Source organism: Meleagris gallopavo, chromosome 7 (assembly GCF_000146605.3).
Source record: "Meleagris gallopavo isolate NT-WF06-2002-E0010 breed Aviagen turkey brand Nicholas breeding stock chromosome 7, Turkey_5.1, whole genome shotgun sequence".
Classification (NCBI taxonomy): Eukaryota; Metazoa; Chordata; class Aves; order Galliformes; family Phasianidae; genus Meleagris; species Meleagris gallopavo.
Window position 1 is genome coordinate 29556533 of NC_015017.2, and position 18307 is coordinate 29574839.

General features: G+C 42.9%; 1 protein-coding gene and 1 long non-coding RNA gene across 11 annotated transcripts; one reads left to right on the top strand and one right to left on the bottom strand.

Annotated features, from left to right (window-relative positions):
• The first annotated feature begins 139 nt into the window (after positions 1-139).
• LOC104911821 lies at positions 140-3507 on the top strand. The gene is made up of 3 exons (XR_794185.3): positions 140-428; positions 676-784; positions 1651-3507. It is a non-coding gene; the product is annotated as an uncharacterized LOC104911821 (long non-coding RNA).
• LOC109368623 (nebulin-like) lies at positions 3422-17383 on the bottom strand. 10 transcript variants are annotated; one of them, XM_019617286.2, is made up of 20 exons: positions 17290-17383; positions 15673-15765; positions 15106-15198; positions 13878-13970; positions 13301-13393; positions 12457-12549; positions 11615-11707; positions 10786-10878; positions 10088-10180; positions 9465-9557; positions 8893-8985; positions 7975-8067; positions 7612-7704; positions 7264-7356; positions 6904-7011; positions 6510-6693; positions 6030-6122; positions 5229-5378; positions 4855-4964; positions 3422-4251 (listed from the first exon to the last, which is right to left on the bottom strand). In XM_019617286.2, the coding sequence occupies exons 3-20, from the start codon at positions 15172-15174 to the stop codon at positions 4078-4080; spliced, it is 1911 nt and encodes a 636-aa protein (XP_019472831.1). In that variant the 5' UTR covers positions 15175-15198; positions 15673-15765; positions 17290-17383; the 3' UTR covers positions 3422-4077. The 10 variants fall into 10 exon arrangements, with proteins under 10 accessions (XP_019472831.1, XP_019472832.1, XP_019472834.1 ...); XM_019617287.1 differs by lacking the exon at positions 13878-13970; XM_019617289.1 differs by lacking the exon at positions 13301-13393.
• Between the last annotated feature and the right edge of the window lie 924 nt (positions 17384-18307).

Here is an 18307-nt window from a genome sequence, read left to right on the forward strand (position 1 = left end):
AAAAAAGGCTTGTATTGGAAACTGCTCTGAATGGCCTTTTCCTGCTGTATTCTGCTTCTTTCCACTGATGTGTGCCTTCAGAATACCACTATCTGATGAGTTTTGGATGCATTGCAAGAAGGTGTGTTTCTGCAAACAAAAATGTCATTTGCATTTTATTTTCCTTTATTTATGTGAATGTAAATTGATGTTCATGTAAGAGCACTTCCTGCTGTACCACACCAAGGAGGATGGAGGTGGATCTAATTAATTAACCAGCTTTTCTTTGCTGCAGTGCCAGAGGTCTGGGGCAGCTCATTCGAGCGAAGAACATAAAGACAGTGGGAGATCTCAGTACTCTGACAGCATCAGAAATCAAAACTCTTCCCATCCGTTCTCCTAAAGTTTCCAATGTTAAAAAAGCTCTTCGAGGATATCACGAGCAACAGGTAAAGCTTAATTAATCCTGGTTCCCAAGAAGCCAGAAGTAACCTAATGAACTACTAACAAACACTCATCGTGAATAATGTATTTTTCTTACTAGTGAAAGCACTTTAAGCTGTGATACCTGCCCACGGTGGGCATTTGGGGCACAGTGTTTGGGCACTCACAGTGGGAATGACTGTACTTGTTGCACAGTTAAAGCACATCCTGCTGTATAGTTCTGAACTTTTGTTCTCTCTGAAAAATCCTCAGGTAAAATCTCGAGGGTGTGAAGAAATTGGAGCGCTCGAAGATGTGGAGAGAACAGTAAACAGTGCAGGGGATAAATCTCCTCCTGTGGATGAGGAAAAACTTGCAACAGGTAACTTGCCTGCATGTTACTTAGGGTCTGGCTGTCACTGCTTTCATTCCCTGCTAATGAAACGCTTGATTTCTTTTGGGAAGCTGCTAGCTAGTCTGAAGGGATGAGTTGAGTTAATCACATCCCGAAGCCCTCCAGTAGTGGCATTTTGGAACTTTTTAAAACTGTTGAGGGCAAGATGTGCTTTGTTTTTCCCTAGAACTCTGTGTTCAGCAGGGCTCTGAGTTCTCTGCTTTTGCACATCCATCTCAGCCCATGTTCCAACTGAGCTGTTTGATGCTGCAGGCCCTGCTGCAGTTCTGGGTGTGCTCAGGAACAAAGTGGACTGTGGGCCTGAGGAGATGCCTGCAGGTGTTTTGGCTGTTTCCCAGGATACCCAGTTTGGAATACCCAGTTTGGAATACCCAGTTTGGATTTTGGGGCCTGGGTTTTTTTGTTTACATGGATTCTGGGGTTTGGCCTTACAGTTTCAGCAGAGGAATCAGTTTTTCCTGTAAGACGTTTGAGGCATTTGGTTGAGCAGAGAACAGAGAACTCAGGAGTGACTCCAGCGAGTGGTTTAAAGTGGACTTTCTTTGGATAACACATCTCAAAGAGCACTGGCAGTGCGTGAATAACACTATTTTGATTGTCTGTTCTTATTTTTATTGCCTAACCCTCATCAAACACAATGTAGATCCCTATAAAGAAGAGGCAGTGTTTAGTTCTTAGGGGTGCCCTTGTCAGAAGCTCGCTCTTTCTGATACTTTGTAGACTGTTTGAATGTATTATTTAATACAGAACAAACTGCAGCATCCCACTGTGGCACAGCAATGCTCGTGGTTGAGACCCCACACCCTGACTGCCCACCCTGCCTTCCTTTGCAGATCTGGGTGAGCCCATTGCCCTGAGCAGCAGCAGCCCACCCCCTGCAGATCTTCTGAGCCAGCTGGATGTGCTGGCTGCTCAGTTCACCTCCGAAGATCTCCGCAGCTACCCCGGCAGCCGCCTGTTTGAGATGCAGGAGAAACTTGCCAGCATGACAGACTGCATCATGAGAACCCTGCGGTCCCGATGGAGGTCACCACCCCACGACAGTGCTGAGTAGTTGCTTAGAATTCCTGAGTAAGGAGGATTTTCTTACAAGTTTTTCCACAAAGCGTAGTTTTCTTACTGGTGAGTTAATCCTTGAGCTGTATGTTTTGTACGATAGAAGATTTTTTAACACCTATATGATCAAAATGTATCATGCTTTTCTTCTCCCGTTTGTTCTTTTGTAACTTGTAGGATAGTTTATTAGAGAGATTTCTATTACATTGCTATGCATATCTCCTTCAGGTAGTGAAAGAAAACTTGATCAAGTTGTGCAATAGCAAAGACTGTGAAACCAAACTAACAGAGTAGTTAAATTATTTTTTTCAAATCCGAAAAGTGTTCTTACTGCTGTAAACTCAATCTATATGGCGAGAGACGGCTCTCACAGCTCTGCTCGTGCTGCCCGTGTCTGCTTCCTTCAGAGCTGCTGGAACCCTTCAGCACTTCTGTACTGAGCTCTGCTCAGTTCCCTGCTGACAGCGGGACAGCGTGCTGTTATCAGATCACACTAAAGCTGGTGACAAAAGCAACGTTGGGAGTGAGAGACTTTGCAGAACTTGTTGGCCTTTTCCTGTGTTCTAACAGCTTTGTTTGCAGCAGCTCTCCTGTGATGGAGAAGACCCTTTTCCCTTTGTGGAAATAAATGAATTTGACGTGGGTTCTTTGTATATTATGTATAGGCTTGTGATTGCAAATGTTGGTTAATTTATGGTTTTTAATTGCACGGAATGCACTGCTGCTTCTCAGAGACCTTCAGAGTTCTCCGTTTTTACTCCTGAAATCTAATTTGTATATATTGGACACTTATGGAAAGGAATTGCTCCAGGTGTTAGAACTTCTTCAACATGTGCAAATAAAAGAGCAATTAGTTTCCAAAGTTGTTAATGTTAATCTTTAAGCTTAAACGAAACAAATTGCTTCTAAATTGTTCATCCCTTCCTCAGAGTTGCTTTGGAATGTCAAGGTTAGGAGGAAGCTTGGAAGGCCATCAGTGCTGCCTGAGGCAGGGGTGAGTGGGGCAGCAAAGACTGAGGTGAATCTGAGCAGCAGGATCCCATCTGCACCCTGTTCTGCAGCTCAGAAAGTAATGAGCAAGACAGAGATGTCTTAAAGGACTAATGTGATCATTACCAGTGGTGAGTGGCTGGAGGTTTTCTTGTTTCTCTGATAACACTGCTTCCAAATATACTTCCTCAGGTTTAATCATCTTTTGGCTCCAGGAACAGAAATGTTTTCCTTGCAAGCTGGCTGTGTACACCACACTATGCTGTGAATTCTCTTTAAACAAAGGCCTTGGGGTTAAAGTTGCAAATCTTCCTGCTATGAGCTCACTTTGTAAGCTTTGTCCAAGATAGAATTGAGTGTTTTCCTGCTTTCATCTTTGGAGGCTGGCTGGTACCATGTGCTACCAAACAAATAACCACCATGTCTGGGTGTGAAATAATTGTCTAGTTTTTTCACCTTGCTGGGACTGCTGCATCCTGGATTGCTCTCTTTCTGAATGAAGCAGGATTGTTTTAAGATAAATTTGCAGTCTTCAGAGTGAAGTAAAACATCAAATGCTGCGGAAACATGAGCTTTATTTAGTCACTAATTTACAAGTAACAACTTTTGACCCCAGAACAGAAAAACATCTGCATAAGAGCTCAGCAAGCAGACAGAAGAGGCTTTTGCTTTGTGAGATTTCCCCCCTCCTCTTTTTTTTTACCACCTCCCCTCCAGATAAACCTTGGTTTGAGATCCTAAGCTTACATGGAAAACAAACATGTTTGAAAGTTTCAGAGTAGCTCACAAAGATTCTCTCCTGATGGGAGAATGAATGAAGTAATGGTTGGTAGTCATAGTCTCCAGTACAGGTACAAAAGCTCAGTGATACTGAACTATGTTGTGATTTTTGGCATTGCTTAAAACATGCTGATAGTATTGTATGCTTAAATGTTTTAAATGAAGATGTAGGCAATTTCAAAAAGGTTTTGGACACCAGAAGCAAGGCAGCTCTCGTGAGCAGCACCAGGTGGTGCCTGCAGGCAGTTTTCAGAAATAATTTGAAGGGAAGTTTCAGGAGTATTTTGTTGTGTATTATTATTTTTTTTTTTCTCCCCATGCTGGTTTGTAAAGCACTACCACTCACCATGGAAGACAGTGCAGTGCTTCGGTGTTAGAAAGTTCTGTTGCTGACAGCGGGAAATGGCTGTGCCTGGGGAGGGCTGTTCTCTGGCTCACACAGCCTCCACGTAGTTGGCTGGCAGCATACCTGTCTTGCCAGTTCTCTGCACGGTCCCATACATCCAGCCTTCATCAATGGCTTGCACGTTGACAATCGTGTCACCATCCTTGAAGGAAACCTCGTCAGCGTCGGCTGCTGTGTAGTCATACATGGCCCGGTATGTCTTCTGTTAATTGGAATAAAGAGGGGGAAATTAATTAAGAGTTGTTGTATCACTGCTGTTAGGTTTTGGTCAGAGTCAAACTACGTGGAGGGCAGGTGAAGCTGTGACTGATGGCAGTACTGAGAAGTACCACCAATGGTGGTAGTTTTGGCTGGGCTCTTAAATATCCTGGTTTCAGGTCACAGAATAGTGCAAATACACATTTTGAATGTCCAGTCTTTATAAGGTATTTTTCTTTTTGCATTCCTTTGAGGCAGTTGCAGCCTCCTTGGTTCTGAGAGGGGCAGCCAGCCCCCCACCTTGTGCCTTTGTGCTTTAGTTAGGCCAAACCTTGTATTTGAGTACCAGTGTTTAAACAATTAGCCAGCTCAGATTAGCTCCAGCCACAGCTGCAGGGTCTGACTTCTCTGGGAGAGAGAAAATGTAAGATTAAGCTTTCAAGCTAAGGGTCTGCTGCTAAACAACAGAGCTGCTGCACCTTCAGCTGGTTTTGCAGCTAACCTCAGCCTGTGGATTCTTCTAGTCTCTCCTGGATGAACACCAGCCCTGCTCACTCAAGCTGCTATGAGCTGGGGAGGGGCAGTGCAGGGGCCCAGAGCTACTTACCCCAGCAGTGGATGGGTGGGAAGGAACTGATGACACGGTGGTTTGCTGAGTGGCAACAGAGGCTGACCGTTGTTGTGGCAGCTCTATGGTCTTAGCATGTTTATAACCCACTATGAAAGGAGAAAAAAAATGTTTAGTTTACAGTTTAATGCTTTTATTTGTTATGGAACTGGCAGGGGAGCGCAGCTGCTCTGGCTAAGGATACTGATGGGTCAGGAGGTGATCAGACCTGCCCTTTATCCACAGCACTACAACTGCAGTTGGTCAGGCCCAAAGCTCAGCACTCCTGTGCTCCAGCTGTGAGTCCTGTCCCAGCAGAGGGGCTGGGCCCTGTCTGGCCCCAGCTGTGAGGAACTGCAGCTTTGTTCTCATACCTGTGGCAGTGGTGGTGAAGAAGCCTTCGTTGCTGTAGTAGGACAGGTGCTGATTCAATCCCTCCGAGGGCTCTGATTTCTCATCCCCTCCGCTGATGCTCAGGGCACTGGCAGAGCGGGAGTGCTCCCTGCTGCGGCGCTGTGCTTGGACTGCCAGGAGAAAACCAGTTTGTTACAATGTGAGAAACAAAGCAGGGAGCTGCCAGCCAGCATCTGTGTGGGCAGAAACGGTTACTGGGCCTTGCTAAGCACAAAAAAAAAAAAAGCACAGTTCTTATGTTCCTTCTTTATTTCTAATATCCAGGTTTGTTCTTCTCCCACTCTTGTGCTTGCTGTATCCAAAATTTGTACTCAAATTACTGCTTGCTTCCCTTTGTCAGCTGCCTAAGAGCAAAGCGATGGCCCCATGCTGTTGTGGCACTTCTGGCAGGGAAGAGAACTGAGGTACAGCACTTTGGGAGCTAAAAAAGAGGCAAGGGTTACAGGCTGTGCTGTCTGTGGAGCTGTGAGTCCTGTACAGCCCTGTGCTGGGGGAGCACTTGCATATTTATTACGATGAACTTTGTGAGCACCAGCCCTATGGAGCAGTTTCTCCTCTCCTTTCTTCTCACTGCCACTAATTCCCATTAGAACTGTGCCCATGTATAACTTTGGAAATCACTGCTAACGTAGTGTCTGAAATAAGCATGTTAGCCTTTACTTGCATCCCCACACAGAGAAAGACCTTAGAACTGAACTTCAGTGTCCCAAGCAGTTAGTTTTCCTGTTGGATTTGCATGAACAGTACAGAGTGGAGCCAACCTGAGATCATGTGTAAGCTCCTGGACTGAATGTTGTCCTCTGCAGGGTCGTAGTCAAAGACAGAGCCGGGATTTGTGCGCCACACACGAAGACCTGCAAGAGAAATGACTGAGGAGCTGGAGTCCAGGCATGTCCTGGAGAGCCAGGGCAGCACAGAGAGGTCCAAAATGGGAGTAGAAACATACAGGGGAAGGAAAGCAGAAGCTGATCATTTATGCTCATCAAAGCTGTATTGCAGAGGTGTTGGTGGTGAAAACTTTGAGGTGAGCTGCTTAAAAATACAGTTAAGAAATGACAATCCAAATCTGGCATCTACTAGACAAAAGCCATAGGGCTGGGAGAGACACAGGAAGCTTTGATAAGGCCACCAGCTTCAATTAATGGTAAATATAAACTGATGATACCGTTGAGCTTAAATAAAACAATTTTTCAAGGTCATCTTGTGTTCTGTGTAAATGAAGCAGTGCAGTTTGTGCTTACCTGTCAGATTCTCCTGGTCCTGGTCCACGCGCTTCTGCTCCATTTGTACCACTCGTCTCTGAATGCCTCTGTAGCTGATGTCACTGAAGTCCTGCATGTTCTTCTTCACACGTTCTGTTATGGGGTCAGTGACTACAGGTGTGAAAGTACCTTTGTTTTTCTCAAAATCTTCATGGTATTTCACCTGTCATGGAAAAAAAATGTTAGTCCTGTTTGTTTTCTGCTACTATCAAGTGAATTCCTTGCAGAGGGCCAATGCCCTCCTGAAGATCTTCTTTCACCAGGGTAAAACTGGTCTGTCACTGATAAATATGTATTGTTCCCAAAAAGGCAGCCCTGTTGCATCTCAGGAACAAAGTCTTTAAGTAACAGACGTACAGAGAAGTGCTCTTACTGTAGAGATGTGTTTCTGTGTCTCCCGCACACGCCGCATTTCAGGTGTGTCCAGAACATAAGCAGCTTTGCCTTGTACTTGTTTTCGGAAGCTGTCTGAGTAAAGGACCTGCAGCCAGAAAAAGGAAGAGAGTACAAGGTAAAAGGTGGGGAGAATACAAGAGGGAGGGAGAAAAAGAAAGAAAGGAATAAAAAGAAAAGAGAGAGAGAAGAAGAAAAGGGAGAGGGGAGAGAGGAAGGAAAGGAGGGGGGAGGGAGGGAAAGGAAGAGAGGGAGGAAAGCCTAAATGCTGCCACTCCCGTAGTCATAAAGGAATGACCAAACTGGAGGACTGCTGTTTTTAATATACTGAAGGACTTACTGAGCTGATGTTTTCCTGGTTGCGCTTCGCTCTCTCCATCTCAGGGGTCATCGGGGTTGGGGTTCCTTTTGCCAGCTGTTCTTTGTACAACACCTACAGAGTACGTAACGTGCATACAAGTCAGAGCAGCTAACCCAGCAGCTCGTTCTCTGATGCTGTTACTGGGTAAGCAGGGATAGAAAAGATCTAAAGCTGCTAGGAAGTTATTTGCTTGAGCGAAAGCGAGAAAAGGGGAAAGTAAATAGGTAAAAACATGGAACAGAGAGAGAGAATGGGGCTAAATTAGAAGTGGATTTTCTTCACAAGGGTTATTTTTACTCTAAGGCAGGTATCTTCCTCTTTCAGTACCGAGCTAATTTGTTCCTGGTTGCGTCTGACTCGCTCCATCTCGGGAGTGACCGGTGTGGGGGTCGCCTTCCCTAAGCCTTCCTTGTACACAACCTACAGACCACAAAGCAACGTCACAAGTGTACAGATTACAACTGTCGTGGCTGGTTTTAGAATGAACACCATTCGTTATGGAAGGGAAAAAATAAGTGAGGAAAAAATATTACAAAGTTAAGTGATGAAAAATATAGACGTACTATAATTTGACATGATAAGTTTCTACATCTGAGGGGAAAAATTAGAGGGTTAAATGAAAAACAGGCATTAAGTCATTCAAAAAGAGAACATCTCTGTCTTAGCCCCTTCACATCTTGTGGACAATACCGAGCTAATCTGTTCTTGATTGCGTTTCACTCTCTCCATCTCAGGAGTGATAGGGGTGGGGGTTGCTCGCCCCAAGTTCTCTTTGTACAACACCTGTGGGATACAGAACACGTATCCGGCATCTCACAAAAAAGCAAGAACATTCCAAAGGATTCGAACACAGGGAATTACGTCGTTATCAAAATTCAAAGCAGTAATGGCAGATTACAGTACGGATCACCGCAAAAAGCCAAACATCCAGAGCTAGTGGGAGGGGTCAGAAAAAGAAACTGGAAAAGAGAAGCTTGTTACAACTGTTTGTTTGGGTTAAACTGAAGGGCTCTATCCAGCTACAGCTGTGACCTTGGCTCCACAGGCTCAAGGAAGCCACCAGTGACCCCGAGAACTAAGGACTGTTCTATCTACCCCGCTGGTCAGGATCCAGGCCAAGGAGAGGATTCTCTCTGTGCCTAAACCCTGACTGCTGGGTGTCCTACCTAAAAACATCCCTGGTACCACCAGGTGGGATTCTGGTTAAGGTCACCTTAAGCAATGCATCTCAGCTGGGGTTTTCCCCATGTTTGGGTTTGGGGGTTGGGTTTTCTCCCACTAAACCCAAATGCCCCTGCAAGGACAACAACAGCTTACAGACACAGCACAGAGAGATGGAGCTGAGTGTCACTTCTCCCAGGGACAGCAGTTCTGCTGGTGGTGGCTGGATAGAGCCCAAGTGAGACAAACTGAGCTGTAGAGAGCTCCTACATTTTTGGATCAGAATGTTAACACTAAAGCCAAGTTTATTTTAGAAAGGGAGAGATTAACTGGCAGAAACAAATCTATTTTTTAAATTAAAATCAGTGTTCAGTACGTAGTTAGAATGTTACTTGATTAACAATTACTGTAGACACAAAGGGGAAAAAATATCTATTTGCAAGGTACCGAGCTAATGATTTCTTGATTGCGTTTGACTCTCTCCATCTCTGGAGTGATTGGTGTTGGGGTCACTTTCCCCACATTTTCCTTGTACAAAACCTATAGGATACAAGGGAGTATCCAAATATCATTAAGAACGTACTTCCAGCAGCACAGAAACCACAACCAACCACGTACAAATAACAGCTTCTGGGTTATTACGCTTCTAAGGGGTTAGATGTGGGGCCGCTGCGATTCCTGAAAGAAGCAATGGGAGCTTTGCCATTCACCCATTATCAACTGTGTGTAAAAGCAAGACAGTTGTAAGAAATAGTTAAAGAAATTGCACAGAAACAATGGCCTTAAAAAAATAATAATAAATCAGAGGTCAAAACATTCTAGTTAAATCTAGTTAAATCCTGCTTCAGATAGTGTTAAACAGGAGAGATTACAACTCGTTTGCAAGCACAAACTGGGGGTGTTCATGCTACCTGACAGGGTTGTTGTTGTTTTTAAGAGTTAGGAAGCACAGGTAAGTAAAACTGCTACTGTGTGTTAAAGACATCAGGTCTTTAGGAATTGGTTTCCTGTAAGAGTACCGAGCTAATGATCTCTTGATTGCGTTTGACTCTCTCCATCTCAGGAGTCACAGGGGTTGGGGTGGCTTTCCCTATGTTCTCCTTATACAACACCTATGAGACATAAGAAAGGAGCCAACAGTAAACAAACAGCTCTCTCCGTAGACAAACACAAAGGCATCTTTTCCTTGTATTTATTAGCACAGGGCCAAGGTATTATAGATATATTTCGAGGTACACAGCAATATTTTAGTAGAGAAGTAGGGCCTGGCATACGGTGATGACTCAGTAGACAAGTAAGTACTGTAAATGAGACTACAAAACACTGTGCTGAGGATGTTATGGAGATTTAAATTATAATAAAGTAATCAGCACTGCAGAGAAAATAAAGGAACCGTTTGTTATAAGTTCTTAGGATTAGAACGGGGCGTTAAAATAAGCCTTAAAACCAATAAAACTGCACCAAGTTCACACAGTCAACGTAAACCACAGGAAGCCACGGTAAGAAGTGATGGCTTATTAAAATGGCTTTAGAGCCAGGGTCAGCATTATTTCCCAGTAAGTGTCACAAGGCCCACTTATTAAAACGGTTAAGCTGTTCGTTTCAGTCGAGTTAAAGGAGCTGTTTTGTCTTGGCAAAGTACCGAGCTACAGATCTCTTGGTTGCGTTTGACCCTCTCCATCTCTGGAGTGATGGGGGTGGGGGTCCCCGTCCCCACGCTCTCTTTGTACAACACCTGCACAGCAACAAGAAGCATCCAAAAGAAATCAGAGCCTAGAAATCATCACGTCCCACACAAAGCCAAATAGCTGAGTCTTGGGGATAGCCATCTGCTCTCTCGCGCCCTAGAAGCTGCCCTGAAGGCTTGGATTGTAGGGTCTGATGGCAAACGTGTCCATGCCTTTATCTTACAGGTACAACAAAGCCAACCCAGAAGATGTCACCATAACAGAGCAAATGCACCTCCGTGGTGAGGGAAGCTTCTAGACAGCCTTCAGAGCCTGCTGGAATCCTCCTGATTCCATGACAAGAGCATTACATGGGAAAGCAATTACAAAAAAAACCCCGCAAGAACACAGCACACACGAGTATATATTAAAAGGAAGTTGAAACAGGGAGCAAAATGGTTAAAGATATTTAGGATCATGTAAATAATTACACACGTGAAGATGTGGAGCGTAAGTAACACTGCAAAATACAGTGAAAGAGAAAGGAGGATTTTTTAACTCGATTAAACTGATTACGTGGAAGGAAGGAGAGGAGCCGTTCCGTTTTTAATAAAGATTAAACAGTTCAGTTGATGGGAAGTTAAGGGAACACATCTTTTCCCCCACCAAGTACCGAGCTAATGTGTTCTTGATTGCGTTTGACTCTCTCAACTTCAGGAGTGACAGGTATTGGGGTCCCTGTCCCCAGCTCCTCTTTGTACAACACCTGTGGGTAACACGGCTATGTTAAAACACCGGAAGGAACGGACAAACAACAGCAGCACACAGCTTAATGGGAAAAGAGACCCAGCGTGATTCAAGGTTGCCCTGAGCCCAAGCTTGGAATGAAACATTACAACCTTCCTCATAAGGATGACATGCTTTGCAAAGAGTTTGCTGCTCTGGACCTATAAGAAAACCTCCCTGCAATAGTAGAAGATGACTTCCTAAAGGAAGAAGGCCATAAAGACGACCAGAAAGGAACAAAGGAATAACTCTGTTTCATTTACCCATTCTAAAAGCAGAGCACACACAGCAGGTTAAACCAGCCCCTATCAGAGCACCATGACACAGAGCTCATTCCCACCGGCTGGGATCACACCACAAATAGTGCAGTTTTTAAAGGGAAAGGAGACAAAATCAGGAGAAAAACCACACGAGATAACACTGAGGATTGAGGTGATTAAAAAAGGAAAAATCTGATATAATTTAAGAACAAAAAAAGTTTAAAGGTGATCAGAGTCAAGAGAAAGGTGGGATCCAAAAGTTATTATTATCATTGAGATTGTGAGATCAAATCAGAGGAACAAGAATGATGTAAGTAATGATTACTCAGGGACAAAATCTCAAAGGGAAAAGGAAATTTCTTTTTAGATTGATTATAAGGGAAAAAGAAACTTTGGGTGTTAAAATTATTTAGACGTAAGTCAGAAGGAAGGTTTCTGCTTTTGAAACTAAGATACCGAGCTAACGTGTTCTTGATTGCGTTTGGCTCTCTCAATCTCAGGAGTGACAGGGGTGGGGGTTCCCATCCCCACGTTCTCTTTGTACAACACCTGTGGACAATATGGCCATGAGAAAAGAACAACAAGCAGACAACAGTAACACACTGCTGGCTGAGGGACCAAGTGGAACACAAGAGAGGTGGTTTTCTGGGCTGCAAATCTGATGGAATAACAAAAAAACCCACAGCAATCAAAAAGCAGTTCTGCCCTGCCTTGCTTGCAACCTTCCTCTCCCTGTAGAACAGCCCAGTGCCATGGCTTTGTGCCCAGCCCAAGTGGTTCCAGCAGGGCTGCAGGCCTGGTGCTGCCATTGGGCAGCCATGGTAATGAGCTCCTCAAGGAAGAAGGTGTGAAGCACAACACAAAAGGAACTAAGGAACAATTTTTGCTTCCTTCAACCCCAACCACTAACATCACCAACACCTATCAGGGTACTGAGCTCATCCCATGGTCTGCATCAGAGCAGAGACAGCTTTGTTTTAACACACAGCAAAATCAAACCAAGAACCAAGGATTGAAGCAAATAATGAAAGGAAAAGCAGATAGTAAAGAAAACCAATGTTCACAGTAAAAAAATACTGGAACACAGCATCCAAAAGTTATCATAATTAAAAGAACTAATCAAAACATAGGAATAAAAATGGAGTAAGTAACCATTATGTAGGAAACAACATCAAAACAAGGGAATGGGACACTGCTCTTGGTGTCAGTTGATTACAGGGGAACAGGGGTAACTCTGGGTGTTAAAAGTGTTTTTAACTGGATCAGAAGGGAATTTTCTTCTTTTGAAACTAAGATACCGAGCTAACGTGTTCTTGATTGCGTTTCACTCTCTCAATCTCAGGAGTGACAGGGGTGGGGGTCCCCATCCCCACGTTCTCTTTGTACAACACCTGTGGACAATATGGCCATGAGAAAAGAACAACAAGCAGACAACAGTAACACACTGCTGGCTGAGGGACCAAGTGGAACACAAGAGAGGTGGTTTTCTGGGCTGCAAATCTGATGGAATAACAAAAAAAGAAGCCCACAAGAAACAAAAAGCAGTGCTGCCCTGCCTTGCTTGTAACCTTCCTCTCCCTGTAGAACAGCCCAGTGCCATGGCTTTGTGCCCAGCCCAACTGCTTCCAGCAGGGCTGCAGGCCTGGTGCTGCCATTGGGCAGCCATGGTAAAAACTTCTTCAGAGATGTGAAGCACAACACAAAAGGAACTAAGGAACAATTTTTGCTTCCTTCAACCCCAACCATTAACATCACCAACACCTATCAGGGCACTGAGCTCATCCCACGGTCTGCATCAGAGCAGAGACAGCTTTGTTTTAACACACAGCAAAATCAAACCAAGAACCAAGGATTGAAGCAAATAATGAAAGGAAAAGCAGACAGGAAAGAAAATCAATGTTCAGAGTGAAAAAAAATAGATTGGGACACAGAATCCAAAATTACCACAATTAAGAGAACTAACCAAAACATAGGAATAAAAAATGGGGTAAGTAACCATTATGCAGGAATCAACAGCAAAACAAGGGAATGGGACACTGCTCTTGGTGTCAGTTGATTACAGGGGAACAGGGGTAACTCTGGGTGTTAAAAGTGTTTTTAACTGGATCAGAAGGGAATTTTCTTCTTTTCAAACTAAGATACCGAGCTAATGTGTTCTTGATTGCGTTTGGCTCTCTCAATCTCAGGAGTGACAGGGGTGGGGGTCCCCATCCCCACGTTCTCTTTGTACACCACCTGTACGGTAACACAGCAGCGTAAAAAAGTATAAAACACAGAATGTATCTCTGAGGGATGCAGAGCAGCATAGTTAATTTGTATGCCCACAACGTCCACTAGAAAGAGGGAAAAATTAGGAATTGTAAATCAGGTAACAATTGTCATCAATCCAGGGGGACGCTTCCAAGCTCCTGAAAGGTCCTAGGGATGCTTTTACACAGCAATAAAGCATTAGAACAATGAACTGAGCAAACAGTGGAAGCAGTAATTTTTAAGAAAATAAAAATCAGAAAAATAAAAGTTTTAAAGGATGTGAAGCATTAAGTGTTACGGTTATTAGAAAAATCCTTGAAAACTTTTGGATAAAAATATAAGAAATTTTAACAGCACAAAGGGAGCGTCACTGTAAGTTAATTCCAGAGATCAGAACATTTGCAGGTGTTACAAAGTTCTTCTAAAATGAAGTTACAGGGAACATCTGTCTGGAATTAGGGAAGAGTACCGAGCTAAAGATTTCCTGGTTGCGTTTGACCCTCTCCATCTCAGGGGTCACAGGCACTGGGGTTCCAATTCCCAGCCCCTCTCTGTACAACACCTGTGTGGCAACAGGGAGGTAGGGTTCGTTTGGTTTTGTAGGGTTTGTGGGGTGTTTGTAAGGAAAAAAAAGGAAAGGAGGGGGATGGGGCAAGGAGAGAGAGAGAGAGAAGAAAAGAAATTTAATACAGTGAAACCTCCAAGTATGACAAATACAGTTTTGTCACAGCCTTGTTCAAAAGCTAGCAGAAAAAAGTCAATAAAATAATCAGCTAATGGCTAACGCTTCTGCAGTTCTGCTTCCTTCCACAAGGAAGTCAGTCTGCTTACTTAAACAAAAGAGCTTAATGGTCAGCTTTCCCTCTGGGACTGCCCCTCACAAGTATTAAAGAGAACAGAGGTGATCACAATGAAATGTAGCACACCAAGTGTGACTACGGGGGCTTCTCTGAATTTTACTATAAATGTCCTCAGTTCAGGTCAGAACTTGGTATCTATCATGTCAGAGTCACAATCAGCCCTAAGTCACTGCAATTGAAAGAGAAATAAACAAGAAAGCTATGAAGTAGGGCACTTCAAACTGTGCACGGTGACTTGACTGGAACGTGCCAGAAACAGAAGTAATTCTGGATAGAAATGCATTGCCACATGCCATAGAAAGTCATTTCCCCTTATCTGTGCAATTTTCTCCATTATTCACATTACAGTGATAAAGGGATGCCACCAGGTTTTCTTACACAGACCTGCAGGACACAAGAAAGCATCCAACAAGCAAAAACACGCAGACACACTCTGGCTTCATTAGTCTGCTTTGCTTCAGGAAGCATTAAGAGTTCATTTTGCTTTAGCACTGCACCAGCAGGGTGAGTCTGAAGAGCATTAGAAGGATCAGCTTTGCTATGGAGGAGTCACCCACACTGTCACTGTGTCAGTGGGAAGAAGAAATAAGGCACTGCTTAACTGATTTAAGTAAATGAGGGGTTGAATCTCACAGCTGGGATAATTTAATGGCAGTTATGCTAGACTGAGGGGGGAAAAAAAAAATACAATGTAAGGATACTGGCAAGTTTTAGTGACTTGATTAAGGAAAGGGTTGTTCAAATTCATAACCAAATTGAAAGAAAAAATTAATATGGAGCAGTTAAAGGGATGGGATTTGCAGTCTCAGGGGTGGGGCTTGCTTTATAGGGCTATACCGAGCTAATGTTCTCCTGGTTGCGTTTGACTCTCTCCATCTCTGGAGTGACCGGGGTTGGGATGCCCATCCCTAAGCCCTCTTTGTATGACACCTATGAGGTACAAGAGAATTTCCAGACAAAAAAAAACCAACCAAACAAAGAACAAACGAAAACCAGCATTCAACATAAGCAAAACAATTACATCTCACTGTTCTGTGAGTTATGTTTAGCGTTAGGGTCACTTTTTCATTAATTGCACGCTTGTTCTAGAGGTGAATATTAAGGAAGTGGCTGATTATTTTGTAAATATGGGTACATATCCCAGGAGATAAAGGGTTAAACACGGAGAGGAACACCAAATTGTTTTCACAGCTTATAAAGGTTTTGGTTCTTAAAAAAGAAATGCATGTAAAGTTGTAAATCACTCCAAAAAGTTAAAGCACAAAAAGGAGAAAGAACTGAGTTAAAAATATTGCCAGAGAGAAGAAAGGAGTGGGGTGAGGTGAGATTTTAAATCGTTGAGGAAAAAGGGAGTACGTGTTAGGATGTTACACAAAAATGATTTATAATCTTTATCTTAAATACCGAGCTAATGTGTTCTTGATTGCGTCTGACTCTCTCTATTTCTGGAGTTACAGGTGTTGGGATACCTGTCCCCAGCTCCTCTTTGTACAAGACCTGCAGAATACAAGCACCCAGAAAGATGAGATGTGTCCCTTCCCCAGAACACTTGGACAGGCACTTTACCTGGTCAGCAGATAAATACAACCTGGGACACAAACATGCACAACATTTCTTTTACTGAGTATGGATTTAAGCAAAGTACCTGATGTCCACATTTAGGAGCCTCAACACACTGAAGTCAGTGGATTACTTCACTATAATAGGATACACATTTGATTACTCTGCTGCTAATCTGGCATAAAATATAGGTAGTCTTTGCTTTTCATCTTAGTTTAGAATAGTAACAGTACTATTTCTCAGGCACTGAACATTTTGGGAGCTTTGTTTGTTAGCAAACAGCTGCACTTAGTTGTGTAATCCACTTCATTTTAATATCTAACTCCAGAAAAATCAACATCTCGTTTCAAGTGAGAAACACCACTGAGTCCTAGTGCTCACGTTTCCCTATTTCACAGAATGGCCTGGGTTGCAAAGGAGCACAATGCTCATCCATTTCCAACCCCCTGCTGTGTGCAGGTCACCAACCAGCAGCCCAGGCTGCCCAGAGCCACATCCAGCCTGGCCTTGAATGCCTGCAGGGATGGGGCATCCACAGCCTCCTTGGGCAACCTGTTCCAGTGCCTCACCACCCTCTGGCTGAAATTTATTTTATTTAATCTACAACTGTTTGACTATTGCATTTCCTATGACACAAAACGTATAGAAGAGGTTTGGTCTAAAATCTAATTGTGCAGGAATACATTACAAATGCACTAGCAGTACTTGAAAATTCATAAAACAATTGCAAACTGCATTTCACTACTTGCTGACGTTGAAACAAGAAAAAATAATACAAAAATAAAGGATACACAGAAAGAGAGAACAAATGATGTAACTTGAAGGTTAGAAAAATGAAGCACAGTTTGAAAAACCAACTGCTATGCACTAGTGAGCTGTAAAAATCAATATTATCATTAAAAGCATAAGAGAGAAACTACTTAACATCAGGAGTAGTAAATCATAAGACATTCATTCTATGGCATCCTATTGTATAGCAAACATCCAAGGTACCAACAATCAAAAGACTATACTCTCCCTCAATACTGCATTGAGAGAGCAAAGTAAGGCTGTAGGAGATGCTGGCTCAAAGTTAGGAGAACTGGATTTGATCATCAGAATCTACAATTACGTAAATATGGGAAGAGCAGATATTTTTTTCCATTTATAACTGTTGCTAGGTTCTTTGACTACAAAAAGAGACTCCAATTTACTTCTTTCTCTCTAGCTGCTCCATTTTTTTGGAACAATAAGCTCTCCTCTGTGTATTTCTTTATTTTATTTCTGTGGTCACAGAAATAATGCAGGGAAGTGATTTAGCTGTAACGATGGCTGCAAAATTCAACTTCCTGCTGCAGAAGAAGGGATTTAAGGGATCTATTCTCCTTTCAACAACAAAAATATACCCATAAACACTACCAGAGGCTGAAGACTGAGCTCTGAGATGTTATATAGAGGTAAGTAGAAAATATTGGCCACTACCGAGCTGATGTGCTTCTGCGTCTCCTTGACACGTTTCACTTCTGGGAGATCAGGAATTGGAGTTCCTTTTCCAATACTCTCCTTGTACTTAATCTACAAAGGCACAGACATTAGAAAAAATTAGTTAAAGCACAGTTGATGTGTGGTATGGGTAACAAACTGCATGAATAAAAAAGCATGGGGCACTTACACTGTACAAACTCTCTGAAATTATATGTGTATATACATAAGTATATATAATAATCTAAAAATTTTAGCCTAGTGGCCTTAAAATAGGCACCTGGATTCCTATGCAGATACATAAAGAGCGTTATTCCCATTTCAAGGAGGTGGACAATTTAAAGATCTCACTGGCTTCAACACGAGCAGAAAGCTGGTGTTCAAGCACTCCCACTGCCCTTACAAGCAGCCTGCTGGGTGAGATTTCACTATGAATGGCACCCTCATAAAAAGGCTTTCTAAAAACTACTGTGAATGCCTTCAAACAGATTCAATAAGATCTGGAATTCAATATGATGTAGAATTCAGAATTTGTAAAGATCATCACATTCAACAGAGCTGAGGGTCGTCATACAATATTTTAGCAATTAAGTTTTGATATCAGTGCTATTTTCATTTCTACTTTAGTATAACCAAAACAGGATGACAGTATCTTACGAGAACATATTCAACACAATATACATGAAACAAATGGCTGAAATGTTAGTAGCTCTTACACAAAAATCACATCCAAATTTCTTTAAAAGCATGTAAAAAAATCTTGAAAGAAAAGAATTACACACCATTATTCCAATATTAGAGTATTACAATGTTTTAAATATAAAAGTTTTACAAGACATGCTTTAGTAGGCTGCCCTAACTTCCTCACAAAGGACGGGTCAGATAGGTGCACAGTGAGCTGGACTGAAATGTGGCTGAATGAGCAGGCCCAGAGCTCTTTGATCAATGTCATGGGAGCCAGCTGGAATCACAGAACGGCCAGGGTTGGAAGGGACCTCAAGGATCATGAATCTCCAAC